Consider the following 24,809-nt stretch of genomic DNA (forward strand, 5'->3'; position numbering starts at 1 on the left):
CAGATGGAGATTATGCTCGGTAATCGACTGCTTTTCCTGCAGTTCCTGGATGTCAACGTTGAACGTTTACTGTAGAATTTGAACCACTGAATTTGTGGAAGCAAATTTGCAAAGCGAAATAAAATGGACCGAAAATTGCCTGTTGAATATTATAGGTTGTATTTTTAAACAGTTTGAATATTTTGGAAATTAAATATGAAAGGTGAATATGGATTATTGAATTTTTAATTATGAAAATGTGTTTTAAATGTTTTGAATTGAAATTTTCACAGCTTAAATATTCAACCATGCTGAATTTCAGCCCATAAAAATGCAAGCCCTAAAAATACAATGCATACAAATGCAAGCATGGTTATGCAATGCATATTTTTTTCAAGTATAGTGCAATTCAACAGGCTTTTTTGCTTCAAAAACATTTGGCATTATTTTACTTCCATACCTCTCGTCCAGGTCGTTCGTTCTTTTTTCACATTATGTAGCTAAACAGAATTGATTAGTTCACCCGGACTATAAGTGAATGTGCATGCTTGGATTAAAAAAAAAAGAACATTCATTGTGACAACTCTCAAGTCATTTAAAACATTAGAATTGTTCACGATCGACCGAATAGGAGGAATAGTGGAATAGGAGGAATAGTGAACCTAAAAGCCTCACTGCAGAACACGAAATCCAGAGGGAGGAGTTGGATCCAGATCCAACTCCTCCCACCTTACATATACCTAAACCTACCCATCTCCGCCCCCTGATCCCTAACCCCACCCCTAATCCTACCCATCTCCGCCCCCTGATCCCTAACCGCACCCCTAATCCTACCCATCTCCGCCCCCTGATCCCTAACCCCACCCCTAATCCTACCCATCTCCGCCCCCTGATCCCTAACCCCACCCCTAATCCTACCCATCTCCACCCCTTAGATCTGGATCCAACTCCGCCCCCTGGATCTCGTGTACTGCAATGAGGTGCTACTGGGAATAGTGGCCAGGGATCCTATCCTGAGCTGTTGCTGCTCTTCTGGGATCGATGCTGCTGTCAGAGTTGGTTACCCTTCACTCTCACACAAGAGCCTGACGAGGGGCGGTCATTAAAGGGACGGGGTGGCTCTAAAATATGGGGGAGGCGATCTTTAGATCCTCAATCGCACTATGACGCAGCACAATATTACATAATGTTAAAAGGGGGCTAAGTTCTCTTGGTTGTACGTACAACACAAGGCAGACAGAAGCAGCTTGATAACCATAAGAACATGGCAGCAGTGAAAGCATGCAATATCTTGATCACAGGAGCCAACCGGGGCTTGGGCTTAGAAATGGTTAAGCAACTCTCTGAGGATTCTTGTCCAAAACGCCATATTTTTGCTACCTCCCGTGACCCAGATGGGCCAAAGTCTGAGGTGAGTTATAAACAGCTAAGTTAGATAGATAACAGCAGGAGAAACCCTATTTTACCTAGTTTTTATTTTGCATAATCTTTCTTAAGGCACTGAGAGAACTGGTGAAAAAGCATCCAAGTGTGATCACTATCATACGTCTTGGTAAATGTGCATGTCTTTCTTGGTGCATTTGATATTTTCACTGGAAATTATGCTAATATCATTTATTTTTTAGTCATATTTGTATTGTAGAATAGCACTGTTAATTGTTCTGTTATTATTAGATGCTGATGATCCATGCAGTATCAAAGAGTCTGCCAAGAAAGTGGGTTCTCTCGTAGGAAAGAACGGCTTGAACCTGCTTGTGAATAATGCTGCGATCGTGGCAAATGGCACCATTCTGACCAGCCGTGTTGAGGACATGAAAAACACCTTCAACACTAACGTGATAGGACCCTTACTAATCATTAGGGTAATGTATAGAACATTAGTATATGTGAAACAACAATTTGTCCATTGCAAATTATGTGTTGGTGCAAGTGCATGCTGGCTTACCTTTTAGGCTGGCACTGTTGTGCCACCGGAAGAGGTTACTTAAAAAAAGTGCTGAACTAGTCACTGGATGTGCCAGATTTTGTAAGGTTCATGGCATTGTACCAAAATAAAAGCTTAAACCAGCTTAACTGATTTATTAGCCTGATCAGACAAAGCTGTACCGTTGTTTAAATGAGCTACACATTTTTTTTTCTGACACTAGTCGCCCAGGGTGTGTATTGACTAGTGATAGATCACAACATTGACCTGTAAAAATTGAGTATGAGCTGGTTACATACAGAGACATGTAATTCTTTCGCTCTCCTTTATTTAGGAGTACCTACCTATTCTAAAAACAGCGGCCAAAGCCAGTGGGACACCAGGCATGTCCTGTAATAAAGCAGCTGTCATCAATATCTCCACTCTTGGAGGATCCATGACCAGAATGCCGTCCCTGTACGACCAATTCCCAGTGTTGCCATATTGCGTGAGCAAGGTACAACAAAATCCTGCTTAGGCACTATAAACTGGATTACATTCATTGCCCGTGAAGTATTGATGGCATGAGTTGAAGCATTTCTCAAATGCTGTGTTTACCTATCAGGCAGGATTTAACATGCTGACTGTGTTGGCTGCTGTGGAGTTAAAGGTGAATGAGATCCTCTGCATGGCACTTCATCCAGGATGGGTGAAGACTGAAATGGGTGGAGAAGAGGTGAGTGTAGATTTATTAACAAGAGTGTCAAGTTTGTTATATTTTGAGCATAAATGCAGGAAATGTGTCAAAATGATTTTCAAATTGACCTTGCAAATACAAGATACTTTTCTTCTTATAAAGAACCTTTAGGCATAAAGGATTCATTACTATTGAGTCCGTAGAGCTGTTCCATATATAATCCCACTAAACCCTTTTTCAAAGAGTGTATTGCAGACTTTAGATCTGCATGGTAAATGTTGTGAAATTGGGTACACAGATTGATTTAGGCTTTTATCCCCAGTCTGAAATTATTTAGTGCTACGAACAGTTCACATTTGTAGCTATTATCTTTTGAATCAGATGATTTTCATGTTTTCCTCTGATCCCTCTGAGTCATGCCTATTTTAATGCACCTGCGCTTTTGATTTCCACCATTTTGAATTCTGTCAAACATACGTTTTTTGGACTACACCTTTCACATTACACATTTTCACATTGGTATGTTTAGCCTGTAATTGCTGCTTACGGTATATTATTTTTATTTTGCATGTTATTTTTATTTTGCTACATTCATGTTTTTATTTTCTCCAGGCACCACTTGAACCAAAAGAAAGCGTGGAGGGAATGCTGCGTGTCATTGGCAGCCTTACTGAGAAACAGCACGCTGCATTCATGAACTACACTGGAGAAACTTTGCCCTGGTAAAACAAAAGAACCTCCCCCTTTAGAGGTCATGATCCAGGTCCAAACTGCCCTATTTTATCTATTTGTCAAACAAGGGCACACCTATTCATTAGCACTTAGTTTCAGGACACAAATGTCTATGACACACACATAACAACTTAGTATTTCATTAAATAAAACAACTTAATGAAGCAATAAAGCCGTACTGTCGTTTTTATCATATATGTTGCAATTTGCAAATAAATTAGAGATGGTTCTATAAAAGTATTTATAGCGTGGCATGAGGACAATGAGGGGTGGAAACACCAAAGCAAGTGTCCATTCATAGTTCTTGAAATACACATTTGTGTCTTTTGATTATGCAAATAGTTGCATTTCTTTAAAGGGACCACAAAGTAATCATCTTACTGTTTAAAATGAAAATGGCGTATTAAACACGTCAACATATTCTAAATGTCTCAGCTTGTAGGAGTAGATCTATCATTACTATACAATATAGCCTGTTTATGTACTTGGGTGATATATATAAAACACTTTCAGTGCATCAAAAGACCAACTAAAATCTTTCAAAAACTTCCAATGCAATGACAAGTTTCGATATGTTTTGTCTCATGTCTATCCATAATGGAAGTAGAGCGGACAGTTGGAGAATCTGCATGTCATGAGAAAATGGTACCTACGGTACTCGACAGAGGTTAAAATAAAGAGGAGAAGAGTTGTGGGGGCGGGCGCGATCGAACTGTGTGTGTGTGTGAGTGAGAGAGAGAGAGGGAGAGAGAGGGGGCGCGGGCGCGATCGAACTGTGTGTGTGTTATGAATGCCCGTGCAGCCGTTAGTTTCATTTAAAAAATAGCGTTTTTAGGCCGATTGCTTGAATTGTGAGTTCAACAGCCTATTATTCTTCATGGAAAACACTTCAACAAAAGAGTATATAATGACAGATTGGCTTAAATAGGCGCTTTTACACAAAATATTCCTTCATCATCTATTCAGTCTAAATAGTGATATATTCGCTCTATTCACGTTTGGTTTGAACGCAGCATAATGAACAGGCTGCGATGTCAAGATTGCAATGCTGGAGTACGTGTGTGTGTGTGTGTGTGTGTGAGAGAGAGTGAGAGATAGAGAGAGAGATCTTTTGCTTTTAAACTGTGTGTGTGTGTGTGTGTGTGTGTGTGTGTGTGTGTATATACTGATTTTTTTTTTTCTCCAAAATATTCATATAACCCATATCTTTTTAAGTGTATTGTTTGCTTTAAATTAAATTAAGATTGTGTTTGGTAAATTAACCTAAATTAATTTAAAATTAATGTGCAATATTTGAGATCAATACAATCAATGTTTTCCTTCATTTTAATCAACACTAACTTTATTCTCATCTGAATTATGAATAACTTATTTCTGTATAAAATAAAAAATCTCGAATAATCCAGACCAACCAGAGTGCACTATTCCTACAACATCATCAGTGCTGAAGCAGAACTACCTGTGTCCGTTAAATCCATGAGACCGTCTGTAGGGTGTCTCATTTTTCATTTTAGGTTTCAGAAGGTTGCTCATGCACACATTGTGGTTGATATGTGCCCTCGATGCGCACTTTTGCAGAGCCCACACTGATGCAAGCTCTACAGCACACTTCTTTTCGACAGTAAAAGCAGGGCTACGTTTTTGCACGTCGTGCACAATAACCCTAAAGGCACCGGGGTTGCGGTGCCACCGGCTTGGGCCCGTAATCGCTGCTCGCAGCTATATTTACCTTTTGTTTTACTTATTTGGAAATTAGACATTTGTACCAGTCGCACTGAGACATTTCAAATGATACCAAACATGTATAAAACTCGATGATAATCATTCACATTAATCCATTTAGATTCTTGGGTGAGTTTTTGGTGATCTTTGCATGGGGGAGAACGAGTGGGGGATGAGGGAAAGAAATGTAGGTTATGTGAGACTTTTGTCTCAAATGGTGAGTTCAAATGGTAATTTCCAGAGTGGTCGTTCCTCAACCAGTTCTTCCAGTTTTCCCAGTCTTACAGAAGTAACAGGTTAAACTAGCTGAAAAATAAGCTGGTACTGGAATATTCTGTGAGCACTAGCTGTTACTCAAGGCAGACTGTGTCGAATAGGACGAGGCAGAGGGCCGTGAGAGAACGGCGCAAGGCCGGTGACGTGCTTGCCACACAGACATATGCATGTTCCACCGGCCCTCTGTCCAGATGGTTCGAAAACTTGGAAACTATTCCAACTTAACTTGGATATGTTTGATCCAAGCAGTCCAAACATAGCCACAACCCATCTCTGTGAAAGAGCTGCAACTCTTTCTTAGATTTATCAGTTTCTAACTTCTAGCACAGTGTTTCCCAACCCTAGACCTAGAGAACCAACAACACTGCACATTTTTAATGTCTCACTTATTTGACAGACCCATCTGAGGTCTTGGAGTCTTTACTATTGAGCTGATGAGTTGTGAGGTGTGTTTGATTTTGGAGACATCTAAACAGTGCAGTGCTGGGGGTACTCGGGGACAGAGGTTGTGAACCACTGTTCTAATGGACTACTGAGCCCCAAGCCTTTCATACCCTTTTTTCAAACACTTTTAGCACTGCTCGAGTCATCCTACATCCTGATCTAGAGTGACCCTTGTGGTTGTAGTTGATGCTTCTACCACCAGTATCTGAGCCATACTCTCTTATTGGCAGGGGGACCCTGCTTAACTCTAGGGCTGCAACGATTAGTCGACGTTGTCGACAACGTCGACAATAAATATTTGTCGACAAATATATTTGTTGTCGAGTAGTCGTTTGATCTCACGTGACCTAATGTAAGGGCCTGCAATCCCGCGATTTGACCGCTACGGCGCTGTAGCGCTAGAGTGTAGTGCAGCCCTTACAAATGCTATTGCGGTAGAAGAAAACACAGCGCGAATTATGACAGTGCAAACGAATCCGAACTAGCAAGGTTTAGGTTTGGGAAAGTTTCACAAAACTTCAAATCAAGAATGCTGTCGTGTGCAATACATGCAAGGCGGAACTTGCTTTTCACGGGAGCACAACATGCATGTTGGAGTGCAAGAGGAAACATCCCGGCAATAGAGGAGCCGGTGAGAAGTGAGTGTTCTCCAGCTGGAGCTGCGGTAAATCTCTCTTTATTAGAGAATGCAATACTACTAAAAATAGTAATAATATTATCAATAGTAATATAATTACAGTAATGTCATGACTTATTTTGCATAGAATAAAGCTTGATCGAGCTTAGGAGTCAGGGCTGTTTTTATTATTGTAACACTATTAGTATATTAGGTATTATTATAGTCTTATCACTTGCCTGTATTTTGTTCAATAATCATGATGTTATATCCTTCCTATGATATAGGAAGAATATCATGGCAGTTACTTTATCATACTATAAATTAAAAGGTGAATGAGAACGTCTCTGTCAGCTCAATTGTCATGTAAAAAAAGATTGTAATTTTATACAATAATTGTTTGCAGATTAATATTTTACCATTCTTTGTGTCCTGAAGTAAATGTCCCTTTTTCTGTTTCAGTTCTAAGAAAAGCCTATTAAACAATGCTTAGAGAGCATTTGTGTGTGATTTGAGTTGAACCGAAATCTGAAAACTTAAAGAGAATGACCTGTTTAGTTGGCGCAAAGTTCATTAAAACAACTATTTCAAAAGCTGAAGTGATTTTCTTTTTTATATTATAGTTAGAATATGTATAACTCAATGTTTTAACTAATTGGAAAAGCTGAATAATCGTTCCAAACTTACTGATCAGTCTGCGAAATAATCGATGACTAGTCGATTAATCGTTCTAATAATCGCTAGATTAATCGATTATCAAAATAATCGTTTGTTGCAGCCCTACTTAACTCCATCCATGTGTATTCTCTAAAAGGTTATGCCCAGCGTAGCAGAACTACTACATTAGAAACAAAGAAGCTTTGTACAATCAAACTGGTGCAGGAGGAGTGATTCAAGGGTTTACAGCAACCATTCCAAGTTATCACTGATCATTGCAACCTAAAATTCTTTACCCGCCTCAATCATCCACAGTTACCAAAAAATACCAAGGTGGATGCTCTCCTTTGACTCAACTTACCTGAAATGTCCAACTCTCCAGAAAGTTCCAGAACCTTTCTGCCATTGACCATTGTCAGACCCATTCATTGGATCCCGGGATGAAGAAATTGCAGAAGCCCTCAACAACAATCCTGATCCGCTGGAATGTCCCGAGGGGAACACATATGTCCCAGCAGCCCTTCACCAACAGCCCCTAGACTCTCTCCACTCCTCTCCGGGCTCCGGTCATTCCAGCATCAGCCAGACCCTCTCACTCCACTGTGTCACTACTGGTGGCCCTGTATGCCCCAGGCGGTACAATGTTTTATCCAGGCCTGTCCAAATGATTCCATAACCAAATCCTAATGGCACCTCCCAGCCAGCAAATTTCATCCACTGCCTGTTCCTCGTCACACAGTGCCCATTCCTGGTCATACCTAGGAGTGCATTTCATCATGGATCTCCCGCCATCCAGTGGCCATACCATTGATTGAAAGGTCTAGGCCAGAATTTGGCTTATAATGTCCAGCCAAGATCTACTGAACCAATCACTCGCTCTTGTCTGTTGTATTTAAGAAATAATGAAAAGCATGTCTGATGTTATGTGAGCTAAACGTCTCTCTTTGTGTTCCCTGGAAAGAAAAAAAAGCATACTAGATAGCTAATGAACTGCTTGATGCATATTGTACGCTAAAAATCAAGAGCTTGTGGAAAATTTTTGTTTTTATGAGTACACCAGACAACAAAGTTTTGTTTTCTTTACATTCTTTCACAGGGACTGCACCTTTATTTGAATGAGATGCCACTGTTACACCCATGTTGATATTCATTAATAAGCAGTCACTGTTAATATTTCAGTTGATAGTGATTCTTAGCTCAAATAAAGGGAATATAATTTTAATAACTGGTCATGATGATGTCCAGTAATTGCACATACATAGATTAAAATTACCCGTAAAGGGAATAAGTTACCAACGGTCTATGGACAACTGAATACAATGAATTATAGTCAGTTCTCCATACAGGTAGGCAAAATTAGATCAATTGTATTTATCAATAATCAATCACAACGAATTATAATTAAATATTAATAATTCAATTGTCTAGGATAGATCGATTGTCAGGATAATCTTTCATGGGGTCAATTTATTATCGAATAATCTGCTTTGTCCAGCAAAACTGATCGTCCGATCTTCATCAAACCTCATGAAAGTTATTATAGACGTTCAAGAGAATTTATTCTCTGGCCATGAAAATTAACTTTCCTGTTCTATAAAACGTCTCGGTTACGTATGTAACCCTAGTTCCCTGATAGGGAACGAGACGCTGCATCGAACGCTGTGGGAACGCCCCTGCGTTGTGCGTCATGAAGCACGTATGGAATCAGCCCAATGGAGAGATGGAACGTCATAGGCGGGTGACATCATCGACCAGGAAACTATAAAGCACCCCAAAAACACAAGCGCATCAGCTTCTGATAGGCTTGAAGGAGCGCTTAACGGGAATGCCGGGAGTATGGCAGAACGACGCAGCGTCTCGTTCCCTATCAGGGAACTAGGGTTACATACGTAACCGAGACGTTCCCTTTCAAGGGAACTTCGAGCTGCGTCAAACGCTGTGGGAACGCGAATACCCACGTCGCCATAGGACCAAGTGACCGTCATGTGAGAACTAGCGCACAGAGGACGAGAGCACCTGTGCCCCAGGGGTAGAACTTAAGTCTAGGTCATAGAACTTAACAAAAGTATGCGGTGAATACCATCCAGCCGCATCACAAACATCACTCAGGGAAACCCCCGACAATAGAGCTTTGGAAGCAGCCATACTCCTAGTAGAGTGGGCTTGAACAGCCAAGGGTGAAGGCTGACCAGCCGACTCATAAGCAAGTGAGATAGCCTCGACCACCCACTTGCTCATTCTCTGTTTAGACGCAGGACACCCTTTCCTGGTAGCCCGAAACATACAAATAGTTGTTCTGATTTCCTCCACAGGGCAGCTCTGTGGACATAAGCGTCTAACGCCCTAACAGGGCAGAGTAAATTAAGTTTCTCCTGGTCCGATGACATAAATGGAGGAGGACAGAAAGCCTGCAGAACCGTAGGTCTAACAACATTAGTAGGGACCTTGGGAACGTACCCTGGTCTAGGATGCAGAAAAGCCTTAACCATGCCAGGCGAAAATTCCAGGCACGAGGGTGACACCGACAGAGCCTGCAAATCTCCGATTCTTTTTAATGAGGAGATAGCAAGTAAAAAGATAGTTTTAAAAGTGAGAAACTTCTCAGGAACTTCTTCGATAGGTTCAAAAGGAGCTAGGGAAAGACCTTCTAATACAATGGCCAGATCCCAGGTCGGCACCCTCGTACGAACCGCTGGCCTCAGCCTCAAAGTGCCACGGAGGAAACGAGTTATAAGCGGGTGTCTCCCAAGAGAAACTCCACTGAAAGGGACGTGGTAAGCAGCTAGTGCCGCCACATACACCTTTAGTGTGGAGGGGGATAACCCTGTGGAGAAGCGCTCCTGCAGGAATTCCAGCACTGCACCCACTGGGCAGTTAACTGGGTCCTGCAGGTGTTCTCCACACCAAGAAGTGAAAAGTTTCCACTTCAAGGCATAAAGCTTCCTCGTGGATGGAGCTCTGGAGTGAAGAATGGTCTCAACAACCTTGGTTGAGAGACCAGACTCCATGAGCTGGGCCCCCTCAGAGGCCAAGCCCACTGTTTTCACAATTCTGGGCGGGGGTGACATATCGTGCCGCCCGCCTGAGAGAGTAGATCCCTCCTGACCGGGAGCTCCAAAGGAGAGCCGTCCAGGAGAGAAATCAGGTCCGCGAACCATACTCGGGCCGGCCAAAACGGGGCTACTAATAGTAGGCTGACCCCGTCCCGGCGAACCCTCTCCAGAACTCCGGGGAGCAGAGCAATCGGGGAAAAGGCGTACAGGCGTGACCTTGGCCACGGCTGCACCATAGCGTCCAACCCCAGAGGGGCTGGAAGACTGATGTAGAACCACAGATGACAATGCGTGGTCTCCTTGGAAGCGAATAGGTCCACCTCGGCGCGACCGAAACTCAACCAAAGGAGCTCCACCACCTCAGGGTGGAGTCTCCATTCCCCCGGCCTCGGCCCCTACCTCGACAGGGAGTCCGCTACCACATTTAAATACCCGGGAAGATACATTGCTCTCAGTGATAGTAGCTTCCCCTGGGACCACAGGAGGATCTGACGGGCCAACTTGTAAAGCCGGCGAGACCGCAGGCCCCCCTGATGATTGATACAAGAAACCACCGACGTGTTGTCTGACTGAACTAACACATGATGACCTCTCAGGTCTGCTAGGAAGTGCTTCAGAGCCTGAAACACCGCCAACATCTCTAGACAGTTTATATGCCATGAAAGATGATGGTCCTGCCACAGACCTTGGGCTGGACGACCACTCATGACCGCCCCCCACCCTGTGAGGGAAGGATAGAACCAAGTTTCTTTCCACATGACCAGAGCACGAAGGCAGCGCCGCGTGACTTTGATCGTGCGGAGCGGATTTCCCCTCGGGGAGAATCCCTTGGTCCTGAGCCACCACTGTAGCGGTCTCATGTACAACAGGCCGCAAGGTATAACGTTGGACGCTGCTGCCATCAGACCCAACAGTCTCTGAAACTGTTTCACAGTGAGTAGCTGGCCTAGCTTTATTTGTTTCACAGCTGAGAGAATCGAAGCGATGCGGGTTGGAGAGAGTCGCGCCCGCATCGAAACCGAATCCCAAACGACACCCAGAAAAGTGGTCTTCTGAGACGGAGATATTACACTTTTCTTTGCATTCAGCCTCAACCCCAACTTTCTGATATGAGCGAGGACGACATCTCGATGCCGAACCGCCAACTGCTCCGTATGAGCTAAAATCAACCAATCGTCGATATAATTGAGAATGCGAATGCCCTGAAGCCTCAGAGGCACTAGTGCTGCATCCATGCATTTCGTGAAAGTGCGGTGAGATAAGGCTAGGCCAAACGGAAGAACCCTGTATTGGTACGCCTTGCCCCCGAAGGCGAACCTCAGGAACTTCCTGTGTTGTGGAAGGATGGAAATGTGAAAGTATGCATCCTTTAGATCTATCGTGACAAACCAGTCCTCGGACCTGATTTGAGACACGATCTGCTTGATAGTGAGCATCTTGAAATTTAGCTTCCCTACCGAGCGATTCAACAGGCGCAGGTCTAAAATTGGACGCAACCCCCCATCCTTCTTTGGAACGATGAAATATCGGCTGTAATAACCTGACTCCAAACTGGGAGGAGGAACCCGTTCTATAGCCTCCTTTTGAAGGAGCGTTTTCACCTCTTGTTCCATTACCAGAGCCTGCTCGGGGCCCACCACAGTGTGCAGAACCCCTCTGAATTTTGGTGGACGACACCTGAACTGGATAGCATAACCCTTTTCTACTGTCTGCAGGACCCAATGAGATATTCTTGGAAGGCTTTTCCACTCTGCCAGAAAATCTACTAAGGGTACCAGTCTCTCGAGACTGGCCTCTGGTGTAACTTGAGCAGCAAACACAGCGCCCTGTAACGGCGCACCGGCAGGGAACGACTGGTTTAACTGCTCTGAGACCCTCCTCAGAGGGAGCGAGCGTCGCTTGGGAAAGCGCTCGCTGGGACCGCCTACGCCCCGGCATGAAGGCGGGGTTGGCAGGACGGGCCCCTGAGGGCACCGAGGAAGAACGGGCACCGTAAAAAGAGGTGAACACCTTTCCGCCTCGGTGGGGACCACCCTCAGTATCCTGAACGCCTTGGCGTCAGGACTTCTTCTTAGCCAAAGCCTTCTTAGCCAATATAACTGTCCTCAGATCAGTTCTATTCCCAGATGGTTTCGGCTGAGAGTGCCGCGTCTGAGTCCACTGTCCAGCAGGGGGAACACGAGACGCGACACTCTGCTTCTCTTGACACTCTTGACGCGCTCGTAGACGGCCGGGGCTGCTCCTGCCCAGCAGCCTCAGGGACGTGAACTTTTAATGGGATATATTTCTTAAAAGCCGCTGCTTGTTTTTTCTCTTCTTGGAATTTGTCAATAACAGAATTCACCGCATCACCAAAAAGACCCATAGGAGAGAGAGGAGCATCTAAAAGAAAAGATTTTTCTTTTTCTTTTAAATTAGTTTGACACAACCATAAATGTCTCTCTGCGGCCACCAGGGCTGCCATAGATCGACCAATCAGTTTGGCCGATTCCCTGGTGGCACGCAGAGATAAATCAGCAGACTGACGCAATTCTCGAACCACGTCAGTGGAAACCTCCTCACTCTCGCTCACATCCCTTAGCAGGTCAGCCTGGTATGCCTGCAAAATAGACATGGTATGCAGACATGACGCAGCCTGACCTGCCGCCGAATACGCTTTACCCACCAACCCCGAAGTGTTTCTCAACGGCTTGGTGGGTAATGCAGGTGCCCTAAGCCAGTGGTTCCCAAAGTGGGTGCCGCGGCACCCTGGGGTGCCGTGACAACTGGCTAGGGGTGCCGCAGAATCTCAGCTTAAATGAGTTTTTACGTGCATATGATACGCAGTTTTCGCGTGCATTTGATACGCAGTTCATTTGCGTGTAATACACACCCACCCTACACCACTAATTCTACCCAAACGTATAATACACACGCACCCCACACCACTACGAAACCTACCCTAACCAACCATGTGTATCCTATGCACGTAAAAACTCATTTTCGCATATAAATTGCATGTGTGATCGGGTTGTTTCTCGGGAGGGAATCATCCCGCTCGCTCCGCCCTTTGTAATGGTGCGCGTTCAATTTTATATTTCACGCAGATTGACAGGACAGGGCGAATATGGATAAATGTATAAGTTTAAACAAAAGAAAAGCAGAAATGTCACAGCCCAGAAGATCGACGGACATCAACCCGGGACCACCACACCACCCAAAAAAAATAAAATTAGACAGTACTGTGAAAGCTACCTGGCTTACGGTTTTACATGGATCGGAGATGCTAGCTGTCCCACCCCTGAATGCCTCATCTGCACGGAAAAGCTATCAAATGCAGCAATTGTACCGAGTAAGCTGAAGAGACATTTAGACATGAAACACCACGGTTTAACCAGCAAAGACATAGAATACTTCAAGCGACTAAAAGCACAAAATGTTAAACAGAAACAACAAATGATGTCATGTGTGCATGTGTCTGATAAAGCTCAGGAGGCAAGCTTCTTAGTAGCAGAGCTAATCGCCAAATCAAAGAAGCCCCATACCATTGCTGAATCACTAATTTTGCCAGCCTGCAAAAAAATCGTAGGGGTAATGATAGGTGAGGACGCTGTCAAAGAAATTGACAAAATCCCATTATCTAACAACACGATTAAACGTCGCATTGATGACATGGCTGCTGATATAGAAACACAACTAACCGAAAAACTAAACAAAAGTGGCAAATTTGCACTCCAAATTGATGATTCTACAGACTGCAGTGGACACTGTCATCTCCTGGCCAGTGTGCAATATACTGATGAGGAATTAATTATGGAGAATTTTTTTTTCTGCAAAGAACTATCAAGTCGTGCAACAGGGGAAGAAATGTTTATTGTCATCGATACGTACTTGAAAGAATGTGGTCTAAACTGGGGCATGTGTCATAGTATTTGCACAGATGGAGCTGCATCTATGACTGGAAAAGTAAAAGGACTGGTAACTATGGTGAAGAACCAAAACCCAGATGTGCAGATTACCCACTGCATGCTGCACCGCGAAGCACTCGTCGCAAAAGCAATGCCCGCAGACCTGACTGTAGCATTAGAACAAGCTGTCAAAATTGTAAACTACATTAAGTCACGACCATTGAAGTCCCGATTGTTTAACATACTGTGCAATGAAATGGGGTCTGAGCATCAGAGTCTGCTGCTGCATACGGAGGTGCGCTGGCTGTCACGGGGCAAGGTGCTTTCCCGTGTCTATGAGCTTCGAGATGAACTCAGGCAGTTTTCAACTGAGCACGACATACCCCACAAAGAACAGATCAACGACGACTCGTGGTGGGCTAAGATTGCATACCTCGCAGACATTTTTAGTCACTTAAATGAGCTTAACACAAAGATGCAAGGAACGAAAGAAAACATTTTAACAGCAACAGACAAACTTAACGGTTTCAAGGCCAAACTCAAGCTGTGGCAAGAAATTCTGAAAAATAAAAACATTTGACATGTTTCCCTTAACAGCAGAGGACCCCGCTCGCAAGACTCCAGTTCTATTCAAATCTATAGTTGCACATCTGAAGACGCTACAGGAAAGGTTTGAGGTTTACTTCCCCGCTGGCGCTGATAATGAAAACTTTGACTGGATCCGTGACCCCTTTAACCCTCTCTCATCAGAATCGGAAAAGATGTTGCCAATCAAATCGCAAGAAGAACTGGCGGAACTTCTTATGGATCGCTAGTGTTGTAGTACTCGAGACCGGTCTTGGTCTCGAGACCGGTCTCGAGACCACTTTTTGATGGTCTCGGTCTCGTCTCGGACTCGACCGCATTTGGTCTCGGTCTTGTCTCGGTCTCGGACACTGAGGACTCGGGATTTTTTTTCAAGACCAGACAAGACCATAACTGTGAAAATATCACTAATCTGCCAGTATATTGACTAATTTTTTTGTTAACATCCTTGCTTTTATTGTATGTAAAACGTACTGATTCAAATCCAAGCAATAACGTGACTCATTGGTCATTGCTTATGTATTTTTGTTACCGTTGCCTGTCACCCATCCCCGCCCCCTTTCACTCGCACGACGCACTCCCAAGAAAGTGATCTGTGGTTGTCTGGGAGCGGGAGAAAATGTCTGCAAAATCTTCAGTAATAAAATTCGGCTACAAAAATCGTAAAGAAAATATTTGCAAAACAACATCCAGAAGAAAGCATACAGCTTCTTGTAAATTCTGCAGTGCTTCGCTTTCAGAGACGGTGGGGACTACGTCAAACTTTTATCACTTAGAAAGGCAGCACAAAGAAAGGTAAGGTATGTGTAAGTGATGTTAGCAAAGCTGGCTAGCTAACGTTAGCAATCTGCCTCGTACCAAATAAAATTACTCCTCACACAAAGAGATTTTGTCAATATTAGCTAACGTTATACATATTACAGGGATGGGAATTGAAAACCGGTTCCACTCGAGAACCGGTTCTAAGTTTTATGAACCATCGATATTGAATGCCCTCAACGTTAACGAGTCCTCTTATGCTCCTGCTCCAAAGCGAATTTTTGTCCCGCCATAGTCTTATTTGATAGATGAGTAAAGTAGACGAACTGCTGTGCGTGTGACAGGGCGCACCAGAAGAACGAGCAGAGAGAGCGCCCCGGTCGCGCGCGCGCACTCTCTCTCTCTCTGCGGAGCCAGGCGAATGTATAAAGGCTTCACCGTCTCCTAAGCGCTGTCTTGCTCTCTCTCCCTGGCACATAGTAATCAAAATAAATCGACACGATGTATGGTAAAAGGTCGGAAGACCATAGTTTCATGTGTAGCATTCGGATATTTTTTTTTTTCCTGAATTACCGCTGGGTGAATTGCGCTAAAATACCTTATCTTCTCTGAAAAGCGTTCCGCACATTCAGCTGACATAAACCACACTTTAAATAAACGAAAAAAAAACCTATCCAGTGATTAAATGTTTTCTGTGTTGACACAAATCTTGTGGGATGTCACGAGACAGGCCACAAAGTTGAGTAGCTAATTTTAAGTAAGAAAAGTGAAGACTTGTTTTACATTCTGTACTAAATGATGGAAGTCACCCAGGAGTATTGAATAAAGATGGTTACGTTTATTTCAGCTTTGAGTGTTAAATATCTGTTTTTAATGGGAATGTGGATCTTTCAGATCAATTTGAGAAGCTCTTTTGATCATGTTTCACATTTTATTGTGTCATGTAGTGTGGGGCGCTGGTCTTGGTCTTGACTCGGCCTCGCCCTCCCTCGGTCTTGGTCTTGTCTTGGTCTCGGCCCCTAAAAGTCTTGGTCTTGTCTCGGTCTCGATACACTCTGGTCTTGGTCTTGTCTTGGTCTCGGGTTAGGTGGTCTTGACTACAACACTATGGATCGCACTTTAAAATTATAATTTGGAGAAATGTCTTCAGATGAATTTTGGCTGCATGTGGGACACGAATACCCATCTATCTCAGAATGCGCCGTCAATGTGCTGTTGCCATTTTCAACCTCTTACTTGTGCGAGCTAGCGTTCTCATCCCTGGCATACGTGAAAAACCAAAAAAAGGCAGCGCCTGTCAGTGGAGCACGATCTGCGAGTTGCACTATCCTCAATCAACCCCCGTATCAAGAGGGTGTGCACTACAAAGGGGTGCCATGCTTTCAAAAAGTTTGATGACGCCGCCTCGGAAGAGAGATAGCTCGCGAGCGTCTCTTCTACCCTCGGCATAGCGCCATAACCATGAGCTCTAGGCCCCCAATATTGGAATATGTTGAAGTCATGGGGACTAAAAACTCTGTTTGAAACCGGTTTCTTCCACGATCTCGACACCTCGATGTGGAGATCGTTTAAGAACGGCAGGCACCTGCGTGGAGGCTGAACTCGTGACGGCAAAAATCTCTCATCCAACTTAGATTTTAATACAGACTCCAGTCTAGTCACTGGCCATTCAATGGCCAGTGACTAGACAGAATGAATGGTCTACAGCTCTAGTTAAAACCTCCATCAGCTCGTCACTTTCGGGAGTGTGAGTTGGCGAATCCTCCACATCTCCCGCAATACTAACAACATCCAGCTCCTCGGAGCTGGATAATTGCAGTACTGGTGCCTCAGCCCGAGCGGAAGAAACCGCAGCGCGTGCTTCCAAACCCGGGACTGAGGCACTGGATCTCACAGGTGAAGGGAGAGATAAGGCAGCGCCCGTCTCTAACCCCGCTGAGAGATCCATCTGCGATCCCCACGTTAAGCACCGCCGCTCTGCCTCGGCAGAAGCGAGACCCGAACCGCGGGGAGCGCGCACCGAACCGCCCTCCTCAAAGAGCGCCCGGCGGGAGCGGAGCGTCCTCAAAGGCAGGACCCCGCAATGCTCACAATCAGCTCCCTCAAGAGCTGACTGGGCATGCTGCACTCCCAAACCAACAACGCAAAGAACATGTGTATCCCCGCCCGTTAGATAGCCCGAGCAGGGAGGAACACATTTCTTAAACTGCTGTTCGTTCACCATTTCTCTCAATATATATATGATAAATTGTTTGTGTGGTGCAGAGTATGTAAGACAGACAATATTCACACAGGGACAGATTCACATAAAGCGCGACTGAAAGCACAGAAGCTGATGCGCTTGTGTTTTTGGGGTGCTTTATAGTTTCCTGGTCGATGACGTCACCCGCCTATGACGTTCCATCTCTCCATTGGGCTGATTCCATACGTGCTTCATGACGCACAACGCAGGGGCGTTCCCACAGCGTTCGACGCAGCTCGAAGTTCCCTTGAAAGGGAAATACTATTTAAGTATTGATAAATTTGTAAAGCTCGTAGCTTGACCGAACATTTAAGGGACCTCGTAAAATGAGCAGCAGACAGAGTCAATCAAATGAATATAATGTATTTAATAAAGGAAAACTACGTATACAGGTGAACTAAAGTTACACGGAATAAATTTATATACAACAGATTGAAGCAACAAAACAATGAAAGAAAATGAAAGCAAAAAGAGGTAGAAAGTGGTCAACAGTATGGCAAAATCACAGAGACCTTGAGATAGACACCAAGATATCAAATCACCCTAAATGGGGTAAACAAATCTTAAACGCTTTGAATACTCGATAAAACGAATACTTGCATATATGGTTCTCTCATGTTGCTGAGTAAAGTAGTCGCGTGGTTGTCTGAGCGTCATGCTTTCTCCGTGGTTCTTCCGGTGTGCGGAGGAGCGGCGGATTTCAAGGTCCCTTGAAGTGAAGTTACTCAAAGAAAAATAATTCAGGCTAAGTTCATTCCACTCGTCTGTGGAAATTAACAAAGTAGAATACGAAACGGGAAATAAAAGAAAACAAAACTATCGGACTGAAGAGAAGATCTTGAAGAAGAAGTTGAAGACCATGGATGAAGAGAGTCCAAGAGATGAAGAAGAAAGTGCGGAGTCCAAGAGAAGAGCGTCCTGGTATTGCTCTGAGGACCCCTAAAAGTGTCAAAAAGGCAATCTACTCCAGACTTCTGGTGCCAGGCCAGAGTTACGGATAAGAGTCAAAGGGGTTAAAAGCATTTTCACATGTAGAATTGAATGAGTCATCCTGACACAGTCCAGATACGCTACAATAGCATAGATAAAACTGAAATGTTATCTTAGCTTGTTTATTAAATTCACTCTCTCTTTGACTGTTCATATCACTTATCTTTTCCTCTTAATCTCAATAACACATACAGTATGACATAGCATAATACACCCGTGCAAAATGGGCGTGAAGTTCCCATAAAAAGCACAGGTAGGGTCAGATTGGGTGACAGAAGCAGCTTGATGGCAGCAGTGAAAGCATGAAAAATCCTGATCACAGGAGCCAACAGGGGCTTGGGCTTAGAAATGGTTAAGCAACTCTCTGAGGATTCTTGTCAAAAACATCATATTTTCGCTACCTGTCATGACCCAGATGGGCCGAAGTATGACATGAGTTATAATAGCTAACACAAATAGAAAATACCAGGAGTAATCCTAATTTACCTTGTTTAATCATGTGTATTATCTTTAAGGTATTGAGAGAACTGGCAAAAAAGCATCCAAGTATGATCACTATCATACGTATTGTTAAATGTGCATGTGTCCTTGGAGCATTTGAAATTTTCACTGGAAATGTTGTTGTTTTTTACACCATTTCTCTGCTTAATGCAGGGGTGTCAAATCTTACTCTGCAATCCAGCAGAATTTAGCTCTAGCCCTAATTGAACACCTGAGCCAGCTAATCAAGGTATTTAAGAACACTATGGCTGTGTTTAACTCCATTTTTAGACATATCAAGAACTTCCCTTCTTGAGAAGAACTTTCCCTTCTTGATTCCCTTTAGGGAATCCCTGCCACCACTTCGAAGTGTGTTCAGCTTCGTCAAGTGGGTAAGGAAAGTTTATTTGAACGAACTCTCGACCTCTCAATTTTGACCTCTCGATGTCCACTTCAGGCAGATCCATAGACAACAATGCAACATGGTTGTGACGTCACATATCAGATCGCACTTAATTTACCCCCACCCCACACAAATCTAGTGTATAATATTGGAGTTATTTTGACATTTAACCGCATAATACTTGTAGCTAACTTAAGCTGACTGTTATAGTTTATTGTGTATTTTTATAATTTTCGTTTGTGTAATTTTGGATTCCAAGTGATCAAGGGCTTAGGTTGTATCATTTAAGCACAATGCAAGGTTTCCGCCAGTAGTGGGCACTCGTGCAGCATAATCAATGACGTACATCCCAGTGAACGAGATGGAGGGAATTTAGAGAGGAAAGGGCATACAAATTGGACTTAAATGCAGCCTAGAAAGTTCCAGGCAGATGTGTTGGAGCTAAACTCTGCAGGAAAATTGCCCCCCAAGAACAGGATTGGACACCCCTGGCTTAATACTTTAGCACTGCCATTTTCTTCTGTTAATTTTAGATGCTGATGATCCATGCAGTATCAAAGAGTCTGCCAAGAAAGTGGGTTCTCTCGTGGGAAAGAGCGCTTTGAACCAATCGTGGCAAATGGCACCATTCTGACCAGCCATGTTGAGGACATGAAAAACACCTTCAACACCAACGTGATAGGACCCTTACTAATCATTAGGATAATGAACAAAGTATCGTTAAGAGCTCTGAAACAACAATTTGAAAGTCATGAAATTATGAAATTATGTGTTGGCCTGCTGTCTAAGCCATGTGCCTTATCTGACTCTGATCCTCATCTGGCCTTGACCATCCTTCCTGCCTGCCTTTTTCCTTTGCACGTTGGAGTTTACCTCAAGGGCCAAATTGTTATGGCAAGATGACTGGGCAGAGTATCTCTGAAACAGCAAGACTCCCGGTCAGCAGAGGTGAGAATTTACCAACAGTGGTCAGAGGAGGGACAAACCACAAACTGGCGACAGGTTGTTGGGCACCCAAGGCTCATCGAAGCATGAGGGCAACGAAGGCTGTCCAGTCTGGTCCAAGCCAACAGAAGGTCTATTGTGGCATAAGTCCCACAACATTTTAATGATGCTTTTGGGAGGAGTGTGTCACAACACACATTGTATCGCACTCTGCTGCGTATGGGGCTGCAGACCAATCAGAGTGCCTATGATAACCCCTGTCCACCGTCGAAAGCGCATAGGACGACGACAAGCCGGTGGAGGGAGTGTGATTCTCTGGGCAATGTTCTGCTGGGAAACCCTAGTCCGGCCATTCATGTGGACATAAATTTGACACGTGCTACCTACTTAAACATTGTTGCAGACCAGGTACATCCCTTCATGACAATGGTGTTTCCTGGTGGAAGTGGCCTCTTTCAGCAGAATAATGCACCCTCCCACACTGCACACATTGTTAAGGAATGGTTTGAGGAACATGATGAAGAGTTCAAGGTGTTGCTCTGGCCTCCAAATTACCCAGATCTCAATCCAATTGAGCATCTGTGGGATGTGATGGACCAACAAGTTTGATCCACAGAGGCTACACCTCGCAAACCTATAGGACTTAGGTTGGAGAGGTTGTACTTTTAACATTGTCAAAAGAAAAGTACCTTTGCCCCTTAGTAAAGCTATCATTGGACCCCCTACAATTTGCCTATCTGATGTGTGTCTGATACAATCGTGAGCAGTACATGGACTCCACTGTGGACTCTGCTGCCCTTAAATTACTAAAGGGAATGTTCCTCTTGAACAACCTATGGATAAATACCTTGCTTAAGGTCACACTGGCAATAATGGAGCTTCTGATCAGTTTTCTAGGTCAGACCTTTAATCTCTACTCTCACTCCTGAAACAGTGTATATGATTGTAATAAAGTAAGATAACTTTTTGGAAAGTGTCCCATAAGTTTTATTACTCAAATCTATTAGTGCCGATAGGTTTATGCTGAGTCACTTTGAAATATCATCTTGACTCCTTGAAAGGTCCTCTCTCTTATAAAAAATATGACAGACCAGTGCAATATGGGGTGTGGCATCCACTCTGCATCTCATATAAAAAGCCTGATACAGAGGCAGGTTGGGTGATAAAACCAGACTGATCATCTTTGAACATGGCTGCATTAAAGGCGTGTAGCGCTCTTGTGACCGGGGCCAACCGAGGCTTGGGTCTAGAAATGGTCAAGCAACTCCTGGAGGCCCGTTGCTCCCATATTTTTGCTGCATGTCGTGACCCAGATGGGACCAATTCTGAGGTGAGTATTCAAGAGCTTAGGACAGAAGACAGCTATAGAAATGTGCATTTTATCATTCACATTTTCTTTCTGATTCAGTCACTGAGAGAACTGGCCAAAAAGCATCCAGGTGTTGTCACCCTTGTGAAGCTTGGTAAATGTGCATTTGTCTTTTAGACTACATTTTACATTAAAGTAATAGTTGTTTTTGAGGTTAGAAATAACCATTTTACAACTGATATTTTTTCTGCCGATATTAGATGTCGCTGATCCATGCAGTATCAAAGAATCTGCCAAGAAAGTGGGTTCTCTACTGGGCAAGAATGGTTTGAACATGATCATAAATAATGCTGCAGTGTTGCCTTCAAAATCCATGTCACTGTTGAGGACATGATCCACGCCTTCAACACCAACGTGATAGGACCTTTATTTGTCATTAGGGTAATGGAAAGAGTTTTTGGGAACAAGACTAATCTAAGACAAGACTTGATTTCTTGCAATATCTAAAACACTTGGTTGTGAATGTCTTAAATCAGGAGTACCTGCCATATCTGCGTGCAGCAGCTAAAGCCAGTGGCAAACCAGGGATGTCATGTGATAAAGCAGCTGTGATCAACATCTCCACAGATTCATCATCTATGATCCTCATGTCATCACAGCCAGAGCCATTCCCGCTCTTCCCATACAGTATCAGCAAGGTACACAAGAAGGGTATTTTGAGACAGGCGGGCAAATGTGGTTTGAAACTCGATTAAAATATATATTTGGAAATGTTTCAATCTGAATGGTCAGATTGGATTTCAAATAGGTTTTTTTTTTTCTCTTTGTCCATTCGGGACACTACATATGTAATAATAATAGTCTAATAATAAGTGAAGATTATGCGAATGTGCCATGTGGAAATTCATCTATACATTGACTACTATACTGCCTGAACATACGTTCTTAACAAACACTGTCTCAACTTATTTGAAACTGAAAAACAAATTTGAAGTGGTTGCAGTGTTAACAAACTTTGTCATGCATCTGCTTTTCCTTTCAGGCAGGTCTAAACATGTTGACTGTGTATACTGCCAGGGACTTAAAGGCAGATGAGATCCTCTGCATTTCAATTCACCCAGGATACGTGAAGACAGACATGGGGGGAGATAAGGTAAATCTAGATTCAGTAATAAAGGTGACTTGGTGTAATGGGGTGAATTTAATTTAACTAATATTCTATTTAAATATTATGTTCCGCTGAAATTAAAACCTAGTTGGTAGATTAAATATTTCCCCATGCAGTTTTTTTCATAATTGTGACGGTAGAAATAAAGGTTTGTCTCTTATAAGTACATTCTAAGAGTGTCAAGTTGAAATTTTGTTTATCATCTCTCAAAAGGAAATTAAAAATCAGCATGATGCATCAATGTTTATATTCCTTATTAAAATGAATCTGGAGTCTCAGAAACCAAAAATGAGGCCCAAAAGCACACAGGTGGTTTTTGGTTGACAACATTACACTATTTTAATTGCATGTTATTCTCTGTTTGTCCACCAGGCACATATCGACACCAGAACAAGTGTGGAGGGGATGATGCGTGTCTTTGGCAGCCTTACTGAGAATCAGCATGGTGGATTCATGGACTACACTGGAAAAACTATGCCCTGGTAAAACGGAAAACCTGGTAAAATGGTCTTCCATAAGGAAGGTAAACAAGGGCTAATCCAGATGCCCTGTATTGCCCATCCTATAAAAAGTTATAAGCACAGTCATTAACTTTTATGACAGACAACATGGCAACTTGATTCTGTGTTCAATACAATAAAACTAACTAAACAAACAATACTGCAATATTGTCATTTTCCCGAACTTTTTTGTGCATTCACCATTTCAATAAGAAAAAAACACACTGACAACACCACATATGGCATCTAACTCAAAATAACTGCTTTAACAGATCAATCTTTATTCATAAACACATTTATTATGTATAACAGTCAAAGAACACGCGAACCCAAAAAAATCTGCATAATCTCTAGTGTATGATAAACAAAACAAACAACAAATACATTTGTCTTAAAGTGGTGGAACATAGTGCAGAACAAAGTGCAGCCATTAAGTTGCCCCAACAGGGCATTGTGTCTCAAAAATAAAATAAAAAGTAAAAAAAATGAAAATAAATCAATAAAAATAAATAGAATGAAGAAAAAATTACTTCTATACGTATAACAAAAAACAAAATAACAAACAACAAAAATAACAGTGCATACAGACAATTCTTTTCAAAAGACATTCATATGTGTGTCCTCCCCGCTCCCCTTTTTCTATCTCTCTTCTCCCTCTGCTCCTCTCTCTTCTGGGTAGAGTCTTAGTGGTTTGCATGGAATTTCTTGAAGCACTCAACATGCAAGGCAACACCGTATTCCTCACATGCAAAGGAAGTCCATCCATCACATTTTCGACACCTCATGTACTTTCTCCCTGTGTTGTGGGGCTAGTGGTTCAAGTTGTCAAATCTGGCAGCCTCACATATTGCAGAAACCAACACTGACCTTCTTCCATGCCCCTGTGGCCTCATCCCATGGCGCTGGAGGAGACTCTGGGCAACCAGCCTTTGGAAGGAGAGGAGATCTCTGTCTTCCTCTTTACATGACCTATATGAATGAATGGATGGATGAATGAATTTTCAGTTGGTGGGTATTGAATGAAATAAATACTCATGCCACTTAAGATATAGACCCCATCCTTCCACCCTGCCACCCCGCAGCCTCACCTCCCACTTCCCATTACACCCCTATGTACCTGTAATAACACGAGGCGTTGACCATAGCACTGCTGAGTGCCCAGCTGTAGCAAGCCCACCACCACTTCTTTGATCGGATGCCAATCCGGTAATGGTTCACACATTGGTCGTGCAGGTAAACACCTCCCATATGTGTGTTGTAGCTTTTTATACAAGTAGGCTGTTTCACTTTATCCATTGCATGTTTCTGTTTGTTCCATCGTTGAGTGTCGACATCGGAGTACTCATTCTCCATATTGGTCACAACAGTGACCACGCTGTTGTCATTCCATCTAACAATCAGTTTTCCATCTTCAATAAGGAATTCGGCTTTACCTCTTGAGGTCTTCCGGAAGCTCTTTGAT

General features: G+C 43.3%; 1 protein-coding gene and 1 pseudogene across 1 annotated transcript; both read left to right on the top strand.

Annotated features, from left to right (window-relative positions):
• Positions 1 to 1,178: 1,178 nt before the first annotated feature.
• LOC130069083 (C-factor-like) lies at positions 1,179 to 3,407 on the top strand. Its single transcript, XM_056232776.1, has 6 exons — positions 1,179 to 1,390; positions 1,477 to 1,531; positions 1,654 to 1,841; positions 2,238 to 2,399; positions 2,508 to 2,618; positions 3,192 to 3,407. Exons 1-6 carry the CDS (start codon positions 1,244 to 1,246, stop codon positions 3,303 to 3,305), a joined length of 777 nt encoding a protein of 258 aa, XP_056088751.1. The 5' UTR covers positions 1,179 to 1,243; the 3' UTR covers positions 3,306 to 3,407.
• Positions 3,408 to 21,494: 18,087 nt separating this feature from the next.
• LOC130069099 (C-factor-like) lies at positions 21,495 to 23,505 on the top strand (annotated as a pseudogene).
• Positions 23,506 to 24,809: the final 1,304 nt, after the last annotated feature.

This window comes from Rhinichthys klamathensis, unplaced genomic scaffold, assembly GCF_029890125.1.
Source record: "Rhinichthys klamathensis goyatoka isolate OS25496 unplaced genomic scaffold, OSU_Roscu_1.1 h1tg000015l_1, whole genome shotgun sequence".
Classification (NCBI taxonomy): Eukaryota; Metazoa; Chordata; class Actinopteri; order Cypriniformes; family Leuciscidae; genus Rhinichthys; species Rhinichthys klamathensis.